At 35.4% G+C, this 15,017-nt stretch overlaps 1 protein-coding gene across 1 annotated transcript in view; it reads left to right on the top strand.

The window, feature by feature from the left end:
* adcy5 (adenylate cyclase 5) overlaps positions 1-15,017 on the top strand; it is a 106,674-nt gene that overhangs the window by 77,535 nt on the left and 14,122 nt on the right. The window contains exons 9-15 of the mRNA XM_067408619.1: positions 4,571-4,593; positions 5,967-6,111; positions 10,216-10,313; positions 10,617-10,704; positions 12,415-12,531; positions 12,844-13,008; positions 13,301-13,476. Coding sequence (XP_067264720.1) covers positions 4,571-4,593; positions 5,967-6,111; positions 10,216-10,313; positions 10,617-10,704; positions 12,415-12,531; positions 12,844-13,008; positions 13,301-13,476 — 812 coding nt within the window. The remainder of the gene's footprint in view (positions 1-4,570; positions 4,594-5,966; positions 6,112-10,215; positions 10,314-10,616; positions 10,705-12,414; positions 12,532-12,843; positions 13,009-13,300; positions 13,477-15,017) is intronic.

The raw sequence follows: 15,017 nt of genomic DNA, 5'->3' as shown, positions 1-15,017 counted from the left end.
TAGTCCCTGTTCTTTCATTCAGTTCTCAGCACTTCCCCGGCTCTGAAACCCAAAGGGAACGGCACTCTAATTAAATAAAGCTGGACTGCCTCACATATTGCCCTGAGGGATTTAATCAGGCAAAGTGGAACTAGCAATTAGCTCCTGTGTGCTCCATGGGAATACCCTTTATTTTATTTTATGTTTTTTTTTGTCTGAATCACCTGTTCCTTCTCATCTTGGTTAACATAGTAAGAAGGAACACTGAAATCCAGTCTAACTTATTCTCGCTGTGACTGACACAATTTAAATAGTGTTGTCAAATAAAACATAACAGGAATATTGACATTTCCATTATAAAAATAGGTGTTTACAGTTGTCTAAAACTTTTGCCCAATCCAAGTTTGATTTAAAATATCCGGTAACACTTTACTTGAAGGGGGGTGCATAAGACTGACATGACACCTTCATAATCATAACATGACACGTGTCATGAATATGAAGGAGGTTTTATGCATGTTTATGACAACTGTCATTAAATGTCATTCGCTCAATTATGTCATTTTTAATGCAAAGATGACATTGTTTGAGATGTCTTTGTTACGACAACTTGACGTAAACCAATACATCATAACCTGTCAGTGTCTTTGTCATGACAGCTTGACATTAGCAAAACATTATAACCTGTCATAAACATGACGTAGCAGATTAATTATCAAACTTAAAAAACTACTTAGCTTTATGGGTTAACATTACATGAATTATTTTGGTAACACTTCAGTATAGGGAACACGTATATAAACGATTAACTAACTTTTCCCGTAATAAACTCTTAATTTACTGCTTATTATAGTTAATTGTTAGGTTTAGGTATTGGGTAGGATTAAGAATCTAGAATAAGGTCATGCAGAATAAGGCATTAATATGTGCTTTATAAGTACTAATAAATAGCCAATATTTTAGCCATATGAATGCTAATAGTAATAAAAAACTAGTTAAAAGACCCTAAAATAAAGTGTTACCATTATTTTATAACAGTGTCATCTTTTTTAAGAAATTTGAAATTGTCTATTATCTGACCTTCTGTTGGAGGAAACTTAAAAAAAAAAAAAACATGAAATGAAAAATAGTCATGACGCTGTTATAAAATTATTTGTCAGAGTATTGTCACTTAATGACATTTTAATGACAAGTTCAATTTGTACCACTGTACTTGAGCTCAAGATACATATTTATGATAATATTATAATGGCCTCATTACAGTTTAATGTAATGTTAACCCATAAAGCTAAATGTAAATTGTCATGACAAAGACACAGACAGGTTATGATGTATTGGTTTATGTCAAGTTGTCATAACTCGGACATCTCAAACAATGTCATCTTTGCATTAAAAATTACATAATTGAGTGAATGACACTTAATAAACCCTCCTTCATATTCATGACATGTGTCATGTTATGATTATGAAGGTGTCATGTCAGTCTTATGCACACCCCTTCAAGTAAAGTGTTACCAAATATCCCAACATAAATATTCCACATCAGTTTTGAGCCAATCATTCGGGCTCTAGTAAAACATCTTTCATGAAATACACTTTCAAAAGATTAGGATCAGTAAGATTTTTTTTTAATTAAATTATTACTTTTATTCAGCAAGGATGCATTAAATTCAAAATACAGGGAAAAAACTATATTTCAAATGCTGTTCTTTTGAATACTTAAATTGTATCATTAAAAATAAATCTTTCTTAAGCAGCAAATCAGCATATTAGAATGAATTCTGAAGGATCATGTGACACTGAAGACTGGAGTAATGATGCTGAAAATTCATCTTTGCATTCACAGGAATAGATTACATTTCAAAATATATTCAGATAGAAAACAGTTGTTTAAAAATGTAATAATATTTCGCTATATTACTGTTTTTGATTAGTGAACATAAGAGACTCCTTTACCGACCCCAAACTTTTGAATATTAGGCAGCATCTTTTGAATATTTTGAAAATAAATGGTGTAGTTACAACATCAATCAGCAGAGGGTAGCAGTAAAACCCTTGGTTTAAGCATAACATTGGCTAAACCAGTTTGCTGTTGGAATATCTGTTTGTCCATTGAACAGCAGATGGGGGGAACCTGTTTGTAATTATTTCTGCAGTTGCATTTGGTGATGATAGTGGCACAGATAAATCCTGTTCGATTTATCCTGCCGGAGCTCAGGCTGGCATGTAATTGCCAGATATCTGTCCACGCCTACACAAACACTGAGCATTGATGAAGGCAGATAAACATGCAGTCTATTCTGACGAACAGAATATCTGTTTCACAATAACAACAGCACCTGTTTTTGTCTGTTGTATTGTCTAGAGGCTTGCGTTGGCCCAGAAGGTGTTGCTCAATCCAAGAAGAGAAACAAATGGTGTACACTGACTGGGTCATAGTCTCTGTCGAGTGAATACACGGCAAGGCCTGTGTGTGGGAGTGCATCTGAGTCTACCAAGACTATAAATTTACTGACTATTATTATGCATTCAGCAACCTGTCCCATGGATGCTTTTTACTCTCCTAATTTAATGTTTAGTGGCTAGAAATTACCATTAAAATGGTCATTTCATATCTAATGGGAACATTTAGTCTGTTCCTTGACTTACTTAATACATAAAAAAACAGTAGATATGCAAGTAGTCATTTAGAAGATGCTTTTATTCAAAGCACTTGTTGTAGACACTGGGGTTCTCATATTACTTGTTTTCAGCAGTCGTCACCAATACGAGTGACACTTTGCAATTTTCTATATAGATAGCACCGCAAAAACAAATATGTTTGCACATTTGATGACTAAATTTATGATTCTTATGGTCTTGAAAACATTAAGCATTGGTCAAACAAACATAAGTACAAGTGGCACTCACACTTTATTAAGCACACCTTGCTTGGACCCCCTTTTTGCCTTCAGAACTGCCTTAATACTTCGTGGCATAGACTCAACAAGCTGCTGGAAACATTCCTCAGAGATATTTCGGTCCATACTGACAAGATAACATCACACATTTGCTGCAGATTTGTTAGATGTACGTCCATGTAGGTGCTCTATTGGATTGTGATCTGGTGACTGTGGAGGCCATTTGAGTATAGTGAACTCGTTGTCATGTTCAAGAAACCAGTTTGAGATGTTTTGAGTTTTGTGACATGGCATGTTAACCTGCAGGAAGTAGCCATCAGAAGATGGTTACAGTGTTATCATAAAGGGATGGACATGGTCAGCAACAATACTTAGGTAGGCTGTGGTTGGTACTAAGGGTTCCAAAGTGTGCCAAGAAAATGTCCCCGACACCATTACACCACCAGCAGCCTGAACTAGATGATACAGTACAAGGCAGGATGGAATGGATCCATGCTTTCATGTTTTTTATGCCAAATTTTGACCCTACCATCTGAATGTCACAGTAGAAATCGTGACTCAGACCAGGCAACTCTTTTCCAATCTTCTATTGTCTAATTTTGTGAGACTGTGTGAATTGTAGCCTCAGTTTTTCTGCTGCTGTAGTCCATCTGCTTAAAGGTTTGTCGTGTTGAGCGTTCAAAGATGATCTTCTGCAGACCTTGGTTGTAACAACTGGTCATTCGAATTACTGTTGCCTTTCTATCAGCTCAAACCAGTCTGGCCATTTTCTTCTGACCTCTGGCATCAACAAGGCATTTTTTGCCCACAGAACAGCTGGTCACTGGGGACTTTGTCTTTTTCGGACCATTCTCTGTAAACCCTAGAGATGGTTGTGTCCATCTGGCAACAACAACCATGCCATGTTAGATTAGAAACATGGAAATCTCAAACGCTGTTGAAATAAAACTGTCTTTGTAGGCAGGCGGCTCACTCAGTTTTGTAACTTCTAATGTTTATGTGAAATAATAATAGTTAAAATCCCCTAGGAAAAGACGAAACACCAACCACTAAAGCACATGTGCAACAACATGAGCCTATTTGGTTTCCTCTCCATGTTTCTCATGTCCTACCATGATAAATCAATGCCTCATTAGCCAGATCTGTTTACTTCTGGGATCTGAGTTTTAACTTTTAACCCAAAACAGAGAGCTTGTGGTCACAAATCAAGCCACCTGAATCAGCTCTCAGCTTGCTTATACACAATGTCAGTAATCATGTGTTTGGTTATATCATTCAGCACAGTAATATTAAATCCTCAGTCTCACAGCAGTTCTGTTTACAACATTGTTGCAAAGTTTGTCCATAAATGATTGTCCTGATTATTATATCTCTTTCTTTATCTCTTGTAATTGCGTTAGTCACTGTTCTGTTATGTGCTGCATGACAGTATAAGAAATGAATAGAGATCATGTTGGAATGGAGTGTTGGTTAAATCATGTTGGGTTGTTTTTTTTTTTGTTTTGTTTTTTATGTACTCAAACACAAAAAGAAGAATGTGGTTAAAACATCTTCCAGGGAAAAACATTTTTTTTTTTTTGAGGTCCTCCAGAAGGGGTCACTGTTGTGCTGACTGTACAAATGCAGATATTCAAATGCTTTTTCATTCTGCATTGATGTATAATGCATTTTCTCTTCCAATTTTGTCGCAGGGATTTGAGGATCCCAAAGACAAGTGAGTATATGGAACACATCTCCCATCTCTATCTCTATCCCGCATGCCAATTCTCTTATTAATAGATGATTACAGAATTTGTTATATACTGTATACACAACTGTTCAAAAGTTTGGGGTCAGTAAAATTTTCAAAGAAGCCTAGATTTAACAGCATTTATTTGAAATTTAATTTGTAATAAATGTCACTTTTGATCAATTTAATGCATCCTTTCTGAATAAAAGTATTAACTTCTGTCAAAAATTTTACTCACCCCAAACTTTTGAATGACACATATATAGCTTCACTTTATCTAACTTCATATATAAAAGTAAAACAAATATTATTAAACTTCGGACTCTTAATTCTGGTTGGATGAGGTTCGAAATTGGATAACCAATACACTCATCAGTTATAAATAAATGAGGCAAGCACTTCAACAACTAAACTCTGCTTTGTGTTGGTTATGTTCAGTGTCCTGTGTATAATCTGTGCCCTTTGACACATTTTCTATGCTGATTACAGGGGAAAATTTGCAAAGTGGATTAAATTATGGTACAAATGGGTGAAAAGGAGTTAGGTCTACTACAGTTGTTTGTAGTTAAAAGATGTATTCAAGTTGGAAAAACAAATGGGGGGAAAACAAAACCACACAGGGGAAGTGTTGAACTTTGTAAATTATGTACATTCAAAGTCTGCAGAAAACTGCTGAGCTGTTAGCAAAGATTCCATGCAGGCCTACTTACTACAACTAAAAATATATTTATAAAAAATACATTACTAAAATATATTCAAATGTAAATGAACTGCCAACACATAGTGTGAGCGTTTCCATCACTTTTACAGTGGTGTTAAAAAGTATGCTTTTAGAACCTGGAATCCTGGCTCTCTTCATACTTATGCATGCATCACTGTGCTTGTCTTATCAACTACTCAGCAGATATCTAAAGGTGTGAGTACAGATATGCAAAGCAGTTTGCTTCTGTAGGCAATTAATAATCAAACTTCACAAACCCATTATCTTTAGTTTATATGTTGATTTCCACATTCCTTGCTAGCTGAAGTTTCAAATACATTAAGTACAGAACTTTGTTGTGCTGATGTTATTTAGTAGTTATTGAATTGCATGAACATGACTGCAAGGCCTTGAATGCTTTAGCAGATGATTTGTTCTTTCTCAACATAATCAACTCATGGTGATTCTGAGCTGCCTTAAACTCTGTCATCATTCCTTGTTTTTGTTTTTATTGTTTGATTTTTGTGGGATTTTGGGGGTGCTGCTGCTACTTTTGGTGGACTGGCTATATAGTATAGTATTAAGTTAAAGAATAAGAGGGGAGGAAGAATGTGGAAAAACTGTCTCGTCTTGTGTTATCTAGACATTTCATTTTCAGAAACACGCAAGAAAACCTGAACCCAGAGGATGAGGTGGACGAGTTTCTGGGTCGCGCCATTGATGCTCGAAGCATCGACCGGTTACGGTCCGAACACGTCAAGAAATTTCTGCTGACATTCCGAGAACCTGACCTGGAGAAGAAGGTACGACTTTCATTTACGTGACCAGCGTCAATGATAAGATAAACATTTACTCACCCTCAAGTTGTTCCAAACATGTAAGAGTTTCTTTTGTCTGTTGAACGCAAAAGAAGAAATTTTGAAGAATACAGATGACAGTAGCCATTGACTGGCCTACTATTTTTTCATACTATGGAAGAAAATGGCTACCGTCAACTGTTTGGTTACTAGCATTCTTCAAAATATCTTTAATTGTGTTCAACAGAAGAAAAAACTCAAATTTAGGGTGAGTAAATGATGACAGAATTTTCATTTTTGGATGAATTATCCCTTTAACACCACAGCATGATTCATTAGCTAATGCTAATCCACACAACATTTTTGTTCCATGGAACCCAAAAGAAATTTTGCAAAATGTTCACAACATGTTTAAAATATTAATAAATACTATAGTAGTATACTATACAGTATACTACTATAAGGCTTATTGTGAAGAACAGGCAAAAATGAACATTGTTTACATTGTTGTCCACTGTAAATCTTTACTACACTTTATTGATTGTGTTTTATGCCTGATAAGCTTAAACAATTGTTTTTCTGTGCTTTATAGTTATATAGTTTCTGTGTATTATAGTTTGCCAGTTCTACTGATGCACAAACCCGATTCCAAAAAAGTTGGGACACTGTACAAATTGTGAATAAAAAAGTAATGCAATAATTTACAAATCTCATAAACTTATATTTTATTCACAATAGAATATAGATGACATATCAAATCTTGAAATTGAGACATTTTGAAATGTCATGCCAAATATGGGCTCATTTTGGATTTCATGAGAGCTACACATTCCAAAAAAGTTGGGACAGGTAGCAATAAGAGGCCGGAAAAGTTAAATGTACATATAAGGAACAGCTGGAGGACCAATTTGCAACTTATTAGGTCAAATGGCAACATGATTGGGTATAAAAAGAGCCTCTCAGAGTGGCAGTGTCTCTCAGAAGTCAAGATGGGCAGAGGATCACCGATTCCCCCAGTGCTGAGGCGAAAAATAGTGGAGCAATATCAGAAAGGAGTTTGAAGTTATCATCATCTACAGTGCATAATATCATCCAAAGATTCAGAGAATCTGGAACAATCTCTGTGCGTAAGAGTCAAGGCCGGAAAACCACACTGGATGCCCGTGATCTTCGGGCCCTTAGACGGCACTGCATTACATACAGGAATGCTACTGTAATGGAAATCACAACATGGGCTCAGGAATACTTCCAGAAAACATTGTCGGTGAACACAATCCACCGTGCCATTCGCCGTTACCGGCTAAACTCTGTAGGTCAAAAAAGCCATAGCTAAACATGATCCAGAAGCGCAGGCATTTTCTCTGGGCCAAGGCTCATTTAAAGTGGACTGTGGCAAAGTGGAAAACTGTTTTGTGGTCAGACGAATCAAAATTTGAAGTTCTTTTTGGAAAACTGGGACGCCATGTCATCCGGACTAAAGAGGACAACCCAAGTTGTTATCAGCGCTCAGTTCAGAAGCCTGCATCTCTGATGGTATGGGGTTGCATGAGTGCATGTGGCATGGGCAGCTTACACATCTGGAAAGGCACCATCAATGCTGAAAGGTATATCCAAGTTCTAGAACAACATATGCTCCCATCCAGAAGTCGTCTCTTTCAGGGAAGACCTTGCATTTTCCATCATGACAATGCCAGACCACATAGTGCATCAATTACAACATCATGGCTGCGTAGAAGGATCCGGGTACTAAAATGGCCAGCCTGCAGTCCAGAGCTTTCACCCATAGAAAACATTTGGTGCATCATAAAGAGGAAGATGCGACAAAGAAGATCTAAGACAGTTGAGCAACTAGAAGCCTGTATTAGACAAGAATGGGACAACATTCCTATTCCTAAACTTGAGCAACTGTCTCCTCAGTCCCCAGACATTTGCAGACTGTTATAAAAAGAAGAGGGGATGCCACACAGTGCTAAACATGGCCTTGTCCCAACTGTTTTGAGATGTGTTGATGCCATGAAATTTAAAATCAACTTATTTTTCCCTTAAAATTATACATTTTCTCAGTTTAAACATTTGATATGTCATCTATTTTGTATTCTGAATAAAATATTGAAATTTGAAACTTCCACATCATTGCATTCTGTTTTTATTCACAATTTGTACAGTGTCCAAACTTTTTTGGAATCGGGTTTGTAAATGCTTCATCAGTAAAATGATCTAGCCTTCTAGGGGTTTTGTTGTAAATTGTGTGACTTGTGAGCATGAACTAACCATTTAACAAATCTTTAGTTAATGTTACTGGTAAATTGTTCCTTCAAGTGCATAGTAAAAATAAATCATAGAGCCAATCAGAAGTCTATTATGTTAGTACTGTTGTGTAGGCAGACTAAAAGTATTCTGCATAGCTCAAAGATATGGCATGCTGCTAAGATGAATAGAAATCCACTGACCTCCCTAACCTCAAAGAGATGCCCAAACTTTCTCAGAAAAGATGGAGTTTTTGTGACTGTGTAGGAGACTCTGTTTCTTTGTAAAGATGGTGACAAAAGGGTAATAGAAGGGAAGTCTATCAGTCTCTGCATTTACGTTCTCCTCCGTCTGCAGTCGCATACACATTTAGCAGGTTGTACGCTGGTCCTGGTACTTCTAACGCTGATTAGATGACTCGTTCAGAGACTTGCCTCCGGTTTGTAGTGGAGATAATTATTGCTTTTGTTGTCTTTCATTGTCTGTGTCTAGAATGTCTAAGCAATTATCCTTTATAATCTTTGTCTGAAGAAATTCACTTGATGTTATTTTGTTAGATGTTTTACATATCTACCATTTTGTTTAGATTTTTTAAATAAAGAAATGATTCTTTTATTTAAAAAAAAAAAGATGCATTACATGGATCAAACGTGACAGTAAAGACATTTATAATGTTTCCAAAGTTTCATGTTTTAAATAAATGCTGTTTTTGTTTGTTTGTTTGTTTTTTTTACTTTCTATTCATCAAAATATCCTGAAAAAAAAAGTACAAGTTTCCACAACAATATTAAGCAAAACGACTGTTTTCAACATTAATTATAAATGTTTCTTGAGCACTAAAGCCGCATATCAAAATTATTTCTGAAGGATCATGCGACACTGAAGACTGGAGTAATGATGCTGAAAATTCAGCTTCACGGGAATTAATTACATTTTAAAATATATTAAAATGCAAAACAGCTATTTTAAATTGCAATAATATTTTACAATATTACTGTTATCACTGTATTTTTGGTCAAACAAATGCAGCCTTGGTGATCATAAGAGACTTCTATCAAAAATATTCTTGCTGAACCCAAACTTATGAACAGTAGTGTATATATGGGGGCATTTATTTATTTTATTATTATTTTTTATAGGCACTCGTGGTAGCCCTGAGTGTATTGTGTTCTAGATGAGATTAGAAAAACTACCTGATTATTTTATTTTTATGTGTAAGACATATGTTGGTCTAATGGTACAGTCCTAGTTTAAGGGACAAGGGGGACCCAAGTTCAAATCTTGACCATATATATATATATATATATATATATATATATATATATATATATATATATATATATATATATATATATATATATATATAATATAATATATATATTTTTTTTTACACTTTACAATAAGGTTTCATATGTTAACATTAGTTAAAGTGGACTAAGAATGAACAATACTAATACAGCATTTATTAATCTTAGTTAATGTTAATTTCAACATTTACTAATACATTATTAAAATCAAAATTTGTATTTGCTAACATTAGTTAAGGCACTGTGAACTAACATGAAAAAAACAATGAACAGTTGCAATTTTATTGACCATTATGTTAACAAAGATTAATAAATACTGTAACGTATTGCTCACTGTTAATGTTATTTTATACATCAACTAATGTTAACAAATGAGACCTTATTAAATATTTATTTGTTTGTAATTATACTCTGCTAAAATATTTAACAAATAAAATTAGTAAACATGTATACATACATACACTCCTGTCTGTCAGTTGGACACTACTTTCACATGCCATTTAAACTGTTTTTGTAACCCCACTCTTTTCTCTTTTCTTTCCTCACCTTCTGTCAGTACTCCAAACAGGTAGACGCCAGGTTTGGAGCATACGTAGCCTGCGCCTCCCTCGTCTTTTTATTCATCTGCTTCATTCAGATAGTCATTGTGCCACAGTAAGTACACTTTGGTTAAAAACCTGATCCTAGCAAATGTTTTCGAATCCTTTCAAACAAGCCACAGGCTTTGAGAAGGTTTTGTTTGAATTTGAATGGGAGTGTCACATACACAGAAGCTTTCATTCATTTTGACTTTGTAAAGGTGAAGACAGTTAGTACCTGAGCAGTCAAAGCAGGACTCTCCTGTTCGTCAGACACTGTTAATTACGACATATAATAATAATTACGTTTAAAATGACATACAGCTATTTTCTATTTACCTGGTTTCCTCTCTTATACCTATGTGTTGTTGTTTTGCAGCTCCGGGCTGATGGTTGGCTTCTATATTCTGTGCCTGGTCCTCCTGATGGCTGTCATGTTCATCTCAGCCATTTACTCCTGTTTTGGGGTCAGTGAAATATTGGTATTGTACACATGAAATATAGCCTATGCAATGTTAATGTATAATATAATGAAGTTCTGATATAATAACAATAATATATATGTAAGCAATAAGGTATTAGAGGCTGTGCTGTATCGTGAATAAGTCACAGCTGAAGGGCGTTGTTAGCACGACGTGAAGCGAACCCCTTCACCTGTGACTTATTCATGATACAGCACTAGATTTGAGGACCTTATTGCTTTTATAACACGGTTATCACACAATACAAATATTAAAGCCAAAAATATGTATCAATGCAACTTTCATGAAGTAAACTTTCAATAAAAGCCTTCCTTCCGCCGGAAAATAGTTCCTGAACGTGTACAGCAACAGAAGTTACATTATTACGCCATTAGATGGCGGCAAAGACTGTCTTTATGAGTGTGTCAGTCAGTAGCAAAGACTTTTACATTGAAAAGGCACAACTGACGAATGTTTTGACTAGCGCTGTCAGTGACGGGAAAACCCCTTACATTTGGACATTTAAACAGATTTTTTTATTATGAACATAGGACTGACCTGAAGGAAAATGCTAAATCTGAATGCAGGTAATAAACTCGCTCATTTGATCTCTTTCTCTCAATACTCTTCTACATAATACAGTAAGCTTCAATGAACAATATCAATTGAGAACACACAGTTTACATTGCTAATAGTGGTCGCTAAGGGTGTTGTGTAGTGATACACAGAACCGTTGGGTGAAGCCGTCATAGCCGTTTATTATTGTGAATAAAACACAGCTATTGACCAATCAGAATCAACAGTTATACAATAGTTATTAGATATAATAATTATTAGATATAACATTAAAAATTAGATTATTAGAAATAATAGAGGTCAAACCTAGAGCAACATCCCCTTTTTTGTCCCTGAAGTGCAGCAAAACACAAAAACAAATACTATAAAATAATACTTAACACGTTCTTCACAGACCATTTCCTAACACTCTCACAGACAGATCATTGCTAAATACAAGTGTTTATCAACCTTCAGTTTCTCCACTAAAATAACCTGAGAGAGTTTGATTGATATTGGGCTATTAGCTACGTAACTTTGAGCAGGTCTCCAGAGACAATGAGTCACACAGAGCAAAGACAGAGACACAATAAAGCTCTGGCAGCTCATTTGTGCACACTGAAGTGAAACTGTCACTGCACTGCTCCATGGGCGGCTAGGGGCGTCACAAGTCTTTCCTTAGAGATGCTGTGGAATTAGATTCTGAACTTCCTGACCCGTAAAAAGTCTTTCATAAAAGCCTGTTCTACAAAATCTCTGCAAACCCACAGGGTCTTTTTTTTAAGGTTTTAATAATTTTTTTTAAGGTTTTAATAATTTATGTCTTTTTTATTATTTGATATATTAAAGTTTAATTTTCTTTAGTCATTACTCCAGTCTTCAGTATCACGTAATCCTTCGGAAATCATTGTGATATGCTCATTTTGATGCTCAAGAAACATTTATCATCAATGTTGAAAACAGCTGTGCTGCTTAACTATTATTTTTTTGTTTGGAAACCACAATTTTTAGGATTCTTTGAGTTGAACATTTAAAACAGCAACTCTTTTATTAAAAAGAAACAGATTTTCAACATATGACAACAATAAATCATTCTCAAATGCTGTGGCATTACGACTAATAAGACTGTGAAACTCAAATCATGTTTCTCTCTATTGACAGTTTTTCCCTGTGCCTCTGCAAACTCTGTCAAAAAGGATTGTTCAGTCCAGACTCAACAGCACCCTGGTGGGAGTTTTTACAATCGTCCTGGTCTTTCTCTCCGCTTTCATTAACATTGTGAGTCCCACAAGTCTTAACCTCAGGATTTGATCTCTTAATGATATTAGCTATAAGTGATACAACTAACACTTAACCTGTCACATTATTTAAAGACTTACAGGACTAGAGGTACCAAACAGAATTCAGAAAAATAGAAATCTTTAGTTTTGCAATAATGTATAGTATTGATAGTGGCACAGAAATCATCTGCTTTTACGTAATTAACTGTTGACATTGAAAAGTTTGTTAATAACGTGATCTGTAGTGGATTAATTAAATGAAATAATGTCATATGTATTCATCTGAGAAACACCTTCATCTGTCCTTTAGTTCACCTGCAGTACAGATGACCTGAGGATGTGTTTAGTGCAGGAGTTTAACATCAGCCCCAGAGACGTGAACGCTTGTCATGTCCTCAGCTCTTCATTCAACTACTCTCTCTGGTCTCAGGACAGCCTCTGCAACAGCTCATCACCCACCTGCAATTTCCCAGAGGTGTGGCACTATTCTCAGATCAGTGTTGTAGTTTTGTAAGATAATAGCTGGTTAGCTGGCCAATGAGCAGCTTGGACCAGCTACTAACCCATTTGGACCAGCTCGAAACCAGCTACAGTACCATTTTCCAAAAAAAAAAAAAAAAAACTAGCTTGACGATTTTGCATTTATTTTTCAAGGGTCTAATTTTAGGCACTGCTCTGAAATGCTTGTCTTTTGATAAATCATACATGGAATACGTTGAAGGGAAAGCGAAAGATTAATATCTGAATGTTTTTCTCTTCCTCTGCAGTACTTCTCTTCATGTGTGCTGCTCAGTTTACTGGCCTGCTCAGTGTTCCTACAGGTCAGCAGTATTGGTAAACTTTTCCTCATGCTCTTCATCGAGATCCTGTATGTGCTTATCATGGAGGTGCCTGAGGTCAGCCTTTTTGACAATGTGGACCTGCTGGTCATGGCCAATGCCTTGTGAGTATCTGGATTTAAGTAGCACATTAGATCAGCATCCTTACCATCATCATCATCCTTATCAATAATTATAAAGAATTTTTTAATTTATTTTGCTGTATTTTAAATGTTGGTCTGTATCCGTATTCAGACAGACATCTTTAAATGTAGAGGGTTTTTTTGGACGGTTGTCTCTTCCAAATTTAAGGGACTACTAAATATTCCCTAGCATTTTTTCTATATTAAAGTTGTAACTGAATATTATATATTCTATCGTTCAAAAGTTTGGAGATGGCAAGATTTTTTTATTTTTTTTTTTGAAAGAAGTCTCTTATGCTCACCAAGGCTGCATTTATTTGATCAAAAATACAGTAAAACAGAAATGTTGAGAGATTATTACAATTAAAAATAACTATTTTCTAATTGAATATACAGTATTTTAAATTGTAATTTATTCCTGTGATGGCAAAGCTGACATTTCTGCAGCCTACAGTGTTACATGATCCTTCAGAAATCATTCTAATATGCTGATTTGATGCTTAAAGGGTTAGTTCACCCAAAAATGAAAATTCTGTCATTAATTACTCACCCTCATGTCGTTCCACACCCTTAAGACCTTTGTTAATCTTCGGAAAATTGAGATATTTTTGTTGAAATCCGATGGCTCCGTGAGGCCTGCATAGGGAGCAATGACATTTCCTCTCTCAAGATCCATAAAGGTACTAAAAACATATTTAAATCAGTTCATGTGAGTACAGTGGTTCAATATTAATATTATAAAGCGACGAGAATATTTTTGGTGTGCCAAAAAAAAAAAAACTAAATAACGACTTATATAGTGATGGCTGATTTCAAAACACTGCTTCAGGAAGCTTCGGAGCATAATGAATCAGCGTGTCGAATCAGCGGTTCGGAGCACCAAAGTCACGTGATTTCAGCAGTTTTGGCAGTTTGAGACGCGATCCGAATCATGATTCAATACGCTGATTCATTATGCTTCCTGAAGCAGTGTTTTGAAATCGGCCATCACTAAATAAGTCGTTATTTTGTTTTTTTGGCGCTCCAAAAATATTCTCGTCGCTTTATAATATTAATATTGAACCACTGTACTCACATGAACTGATTTAAATATGTTTTTAGTACATTAATGGATCTTGAGAGAGGAAATGTCATTGCTGGCTATGGAGGCCTCACTGAGCCATCGGATTTCAACAAAAATATCTTAATTTGTGTTCCAAAGATTAACGAAGGTCTTACAGGTGTGGAACGGCATGAGGGTGAGTAATAAATGACAGAATTTTCATTTTTGGGTGAACTAACCCTTCAAGTAACATTTCTTATTATCAATGTTGAAAACAGTTGTGCTGTTTCTGACTACTTAATCACTGACCCCAAACTTTTGAACAGTAGTGTAAGTAGGGACCAGGCACAGCATCAATATTTTTTCATTCATAAAATGACTGTAATTCAATCAGCTTTAGCCTACCACTACATATTCCCATGCGAATGAATCCACTAATGAGTGTCTGCATATATCAGTTCTACTGAGTCTATCTGCAGAT

Source organism: Chanodichthys erythropterus, chromosome 14, assembly GCF_024489055.1.
Source record: "Chanodichthys erythropterus isolate Z2021 chromosome 14, ASM2448905v1, whole genome shotgun sequence".
Lineage (NCBI taxonomy): Eukaryota > Metazoa > Chordata > Actinopteri > Cypriniformes > Xenocyprididae > Chanodichthys > Chanodichthys erythropterus.
Note: the sequence above shows the minus strand (reverse complement) of the source record. Positions and strands in the feature narration are given on the sequence as shown.